Source organism: Pteropus vampyrus, unplaced genomic scaffold (assembly GCF_000151845.1).
Source record: "Pteropus vampyrus isolate Shadow unplaced genomic scaffold, Pvam_2.0 Scaffold115, whole genome shotgun sequence".
Lineage (NCBI taxonomy): Eukaryota > Metazoa > Chordata > Mammalia > Chiroptera > Pteropodidae > Pteropus > Pteropus vampyrus.
Genome location: NW_011888896.1, coordinates 3,146,215 through 3,152,129, shown reverse-complemented (window position 1 = coordinate 3,152,129; position 5,915 = coordinate 3,146,215). Strand labels below are relative to the sequence as shown.

General features: G+C 31.6%; 1 protein-coding gene across 2 annotated transcripts in view; it reads right to left on the bottom strand.

The window, feature by feature from the left end:
* Window positions 1-1,109: 1,109 nt before the first annotated feature.
* Window positions 1,110-5,915, bottom strand: part of NEGR1 (neuronal growth regulator 1) — an 800,836-nt gene continuing 796,030 nt past the window's right edge. Inside the window, exon 7 of one of the 2 annotated variants that reach the window (XM_011365696.1) lies at window positions 1,110-2,529. In XM_011365696.1, coding sequence (XP_011363998.1) covers window positions 2,405-2,529 — 125 coding nt within the window. In that variant the 3' untranslated portion in view covers window positions 1,110-2,404. The remainder of the gene's footprint in view (window positions 2,530-5,915) is intronic. The other variant, XM_011365697.1, reaches the window with a different exon arrangement.

The following is a 5,915-nucleotide window of genomic DNA, read 5'->3' as shown; positions in this document are numbered from 1 at the left end:
GACTCCACAAATTCGGAATCATAACAACACTTTGAACTAATTATTTGGTTCATCCATAGTTTATATCTCGATTTATCTCACATTTACCCTACAAACCTTACAAAGAGGAGGTATTTTTAAACTCTAGGAAAGCGGTCACTGTATAATATGCATTCTTGATCTGTTTTTTTTTTCTCCCAAGCAATGGTACTGATGGTTAACACTTTTGTGGTAGCACCACTATTTCTAGTAAGTAGATTATTATGGAGTGTGCCACTTTAAAGCTGCAATACAAAAACATATTTTGTAATACTCATCAGTTCTACAAAGAATATTTTTAAAAAGCAAATTAACAATAATAAAGTTAAAATACCATATGTATTTTAAAAACCCATTTTTAATATATCTGTCAAAGTAATATAATAAATTATTATGAGTAAATATAATAGCAATGTCATATTATTGCCATTTTGTGGAAAAATTATATATTTATGCCTCCAAATTTAGGATTCATTTTTCTAATTAAAATGGATTTATGCTGTACTTTGGGACTAAATTTTACTTGAAAATAATCACAATTTTCAAGTTATCTTTTTCAGGGCAAAATATTAGATATCTTAAATATGTCCAACATCTGTGAAATGTATCTGACTTTATTAGTAGGATATTTTTATTTTGTTTTTATGACTTGCAAAAAGGGACAATTTGCAAAAATCTCTCTAGGTATACTGAAATTGGTAACTTCTTCAAACTTATAAAATGACTTTCAAGGCTATGGTCTTTCTTTAATAAAGAGTAAAACCATCAAACTATTCCTGTAATATAATACTTCTTAAAGTAGCAGCATTTTTATTCAAAAATGTACTTTTCATTCTTTATGATAGAAATAATTTAATATTCATGATAATTTAATAATTGATATATATATTAAGATATTCGCATCACTGGTCTTGTCTTCATTTGATCATATCTTACATATATCATGTAAGAAAAAATAAAGCATCGTAATTCTTTTTTTTGGGCCTTACTTGTTTGAGCTGACGCATCACTGGTCTTGTCTTCATTTGATCATATCTTACATATATCATGTAAGAAAAAATAAAGCATCGTAATTCTTTTTTTTGGGCCTTACTTGTTTGAGCTGACATGGCTATAGAGAAAGATCTTATTATAGAATTAGTTATTTCAGGGATTGATCTGCTGCATACCAGCATGGAATATTTGTTATAATATATTCTGATTTTTTTGTATAACATGCATTCCAATCTATCAACTGAGTGATGTTTTCAGATGGAAAATATGCAAAATGCTCCTGTCTACAAGAGCACCTTATCATACCGACTTACCTGCCACAGACCCAAATTAATTGTGAATGCTTACCAACTCATGTAATATTAGGTGATTGAACTCTGTGTCTTTTCTGAAAAACCATCTTAAACATTTCAGCTTGAAACAGCGAAAGGAAAAGATGCTGGATCTCTAGGCAATCCCTTTAATGAACTGTGCTGTCTTTTTAAAGGGAATTATTTCCCAAAGTGGATATAACATTTAGCTACAACTAAAGAAATTGTATGGTAAATTTACCTGTACAATGTTAATTAAATTTTTTCATCACAAAACTGAGTTACTGTGGGGTAAAATTCTCAAACCTCACTGGTAATGAAAAAAGAAGTTTTTATAATCCAATAGCTCTTTCCCTCTTTAGAGATAGAATATAGTTTTACTTTCTCACTGTGTTTTATTTTTGCTTTCAATTGTAGGATTTGGCAAAACGTTTTGGAGACGAAGAGAAAAATATTATTTTATGAAGGCACACCCATGCTGAACTTACAGGAAACAGAAGCAGAGCTGCACAGCCAGTTATATTACAAGGCTCATTCCTGAAACCTGAATATCATGCGAGCAGAAAAATCTAGATATGTGTTATATTTTGAAGAAATGATCTGAAGGCAATATTATTTGCTTTTTTATCAAAAAAGAAAAAAAATGCATCTTTGTAAATGTGGATTGATTCTTATTGAAACAGGGAAATGAATGCTTGTATTGCAGCCTTAAAGAATCACATATTCACTGCAATATTCGTTTTTGTAAACTACAGCCTGCAACCTAGCAGACCATGACTGAATGCTTTTGAAAAGTTGTAGATTACAAACATGAAATCACAATTAATATCCTCTAAAAGTAATTTCAGAGCCTTCACATCTTAAAAAAAGGACAATGTGTACTGCTTCACAAGGTAATGTAGCTAATCAAAAAAAGAGTAGAATTAAAGTATTTACATAATGAGCAATTCTACAGAAGGCGATCATCCCCATGTAAGCACTGCTGATTATATCCCACGCTGCTTTTAACAAACTGTACCAGATTGGATCCAGCCATCAGCACTTTCAGAGAATCCTTAAAAGCCTTTTATGGGTCTTTAAATTTATTGTAGAATGGCATTCTTCAGGTAGAATATGCTGGTGAAAGAGGACAGTGTCAACACAAGGTACCAGCAGGAGAAAAGAATGTCGGCATTCCCGGTAATTCCATACTGGGCTGTACTTGGAGCTGGAAAGAAACGGAAAAGACTAAATCAAAATCTAATTTGCGTCTTTCAGGATCTTAACACTAATCAAAAGGCAGCTGGGTGTATTGGAGCGAGCATTGGCATTGGAGTCAGACTTAAGTTCACATCTGGTTCTGCTATATGACAATGTGTGGCCTATTCCACTAATCTTTCTGAGCTTCATTTTTCTCAAGGGCAAAATAGAGATAATATAATCCACTTGGCAGGGTTGCAGTGAGAATTAAAGATGAAGCACATATAGCACTCTGCACTGGGCTGAACACATGCCAAGTACTTAATTCAGTGCAGCTAACATTACTATTCTTCCTATATGCATTATAAATATTTGTATTAGTGAACAATATTCATTCATGCAGAATTTTTAAAAAATTATCTTTATTGTGATATAATTGACATACAACATTGTGTAAGTTTAAGGTGTATAATGGTGTTGATTTGATACATTTATATATTATAATATTGTTCCCACCATAGCATTAGTTAACACCTCTATCACATCATATAATTATCATTTCTTTCCTGTGGTAGAAACAATTAAGATCTAGTCTCTTAGCAACTTCGGTTATAATACAGTATTGTTTATAATCACTGTGCTGTGCATTTGTTCTCCGGGACTTATTTATCTACTTTCTAAATTTGTACACTTAAACAACTTATTCCAATTCCCCCCACCCGCTGCCCCAAGCCTCTGGTAACCACCATTCTTTTCTCTGTTTTTATAAGTTCAGCTTTTTTAGATTCCACATATAAGTGACATTATACATATATACATGAACATATTTGTGAATCTTTATTATTGCCCCAATACTGTACTACATGCTGGAAAACCAAGAAATTCTCTCTTTGAACATTTTTTTTTACTGGAGGTGAGGAAAGATATTCAAACAATATAATACAATCCTAGGAATATTAGAGTTGCATGTGCAAACTGCAATGACACAGAAAATTTTGTATTTAAATCTACCTGGGCAAGACAGGAATAATTTAACAGGGAGTTTTACCAAGGGGGACCATCATTTGGCTAGAAGAAAAAATATAATCAAAGGCATGAGGAAAGGAGAGAGCACAGCATATATTCTAGGATCTAAAAGTAAATTAGTTTTATAGGACCATGAAGTTTGAGGCCCGAAGTAGAGGGAATCGAAACTGGAACTTTAGGCAGATAGAATGATCTTAATTATAATAAGAGTTTAGCTCTAAATTTTGAAGAATTTCAAGCTGTGGAATTGTATGATTACATTTACACATTAGAAAGATCAGTTTTATGCATGAGAAGCTTCTGTGATACTTAACTGACAGGTATGTTGAAGTCTCACTGAGAGATTTCACCTAGAGATTCTCCAAGCTTGGGATTGTACGGGAGTCTACTGAGCAGATTCCATTTCTTTTCACAAGAGGACAGTTGCCTCTTTGAGTGTGAATTATACTGTGTTCCAGAAATTGAATGTCACAGACATGCTCAATGCTCAGCCTTGCTTGAGACTGGTTCTCATTTATCACAACAATTATAATAGTAATGATAAAAAACTCCATCAACTTGCTTTTAACTACTTTTTTTTCTTAATGAAACCTGGATTGCAAGCACTCTTTTCTATTACAAAATGAATAATGTAATAAAAAATATATACTATTTCACCTCTAAATCCATAACTTGAATCCAGGAGCAGTTTTAGGCACTGAAATTGAATTGCCAGCAGGCAGTTAGTTGCTAATGGAACTTTCACCAATGACTATATTTTCATGTTACAAGAAAAATAAATTGCATTGTTTATACCTCTAAGAAATTAGAGGGGATGCATTGGCCCCTGCTGGTGGGAAGTTTCCCTGACAGTACAATTGTTTGTCCCAGGTGAATGAGATTCGAGGGCTGAGAATACTATTTTTTAGTAAACAGAGCAAAATCAACTATTTAATTTTTTAAAATTAAAAAAGTCTTAAAAATGAGAAGATTATGATGAAAATAAGCTTATTGTTGAACAGATAGCTTTTCAAGTTTTGATTTATAAGAAGTCTAATTTAAAACCACAAAACTTCTTAAATTTTTCTCTTGTCCAAGACCTAGAAAGGTGTTGTATTTTTTAAAATGTAAATAAACATTTAATTGGTCTATTGTCTTCTCAATGACAGCTATTTCAGAGTTATTTTTGCTGTTTTTTAAGAATCTTGAGTGCAATAAAACAAGTATAATAGTAAAGGACTTATAATAAAGCATATAAAATGATTTCATATATAAGAAATAAATCTTAAAAGCTAAACATAAAGCAAAGATAAAATTTTATTATCTTGAACTAATTAAATAGTACATTAAGTAGGTAGAGTATAAAGGACCCACAAAACTCAATATCTATACTTGAAAATGCATTATGGGGGCAATCTTTTCTGAATCCCTTCTCTTCTAACAAGCTAAACAGATTACCCTCATGTATCATTAAGCTACCATTTGTATTCCTTTTTATACAAATATAATACTGCATTGCAAATATTTATATACATATCTATATATCTCATCAGGTTGTAAACTCTCCTAGATCTTGTTTCATTTATCTTGGTGATTCCAGACACGAAGTCTAGCAAAGTATGGTACTTAATAGATGTTCAATAAATGTCTATTAAATGAGCAATTCAATTAAATAAACAAAGAGTTCAGAATTAAAAGGAGCATTTTTCCCTTATAAAACAGAAGTTCTTCTGAAGCTAGCTGCTTGCCTATAGGCTAGAAAATTTACAGTATACCTCTCTCATTCATTTAGCGAATATATACTGAACTAGGTACCAGGCACTATACTAAGTACTGGGAATACAATAGCTAACAAGATAGATATGGTCCTTTTGTTACTTAATTCCTTATATTCCCATATATACTCCTTTTAATCACCTACCTTCAATGACATCTTTTCCCCCAATGTGCCTTTATCATATACTCGGCCTCCTATTGTCTTAGGTATAACAAAGGCATATCAGTAATATATTTAAAAATTAATTTGCAGTTAACAGAGTATGTATATATATTTTTCCCACTGATGTCTCAAATTAATGTACTTTTAGTTTTATGAATGCGATACTTCTATTAATCTTAAAATAAAGTAGAGACCTGTTTCTGTATTGTTAGCCTACAATTACTATAAGGAATGGACTGTTAGAATAGCTATTGACAATTAGCAGATCAAAAAACAAAGAGTAAAGTTAAGTGAATGTGTGGTCAAGTCTCTAATGTCAAGTCATATATCACGATTCATACTCCTTAAGCATATATCAAATGTCTTTTATGTGCTGGGGATTGAACACCAGTAAAAATGAATAAAATTCAATCTTCTCTCTTAGGAAAGTTTCATTCTAGTTGGAGATATAAACAAATAGAAAAATATAG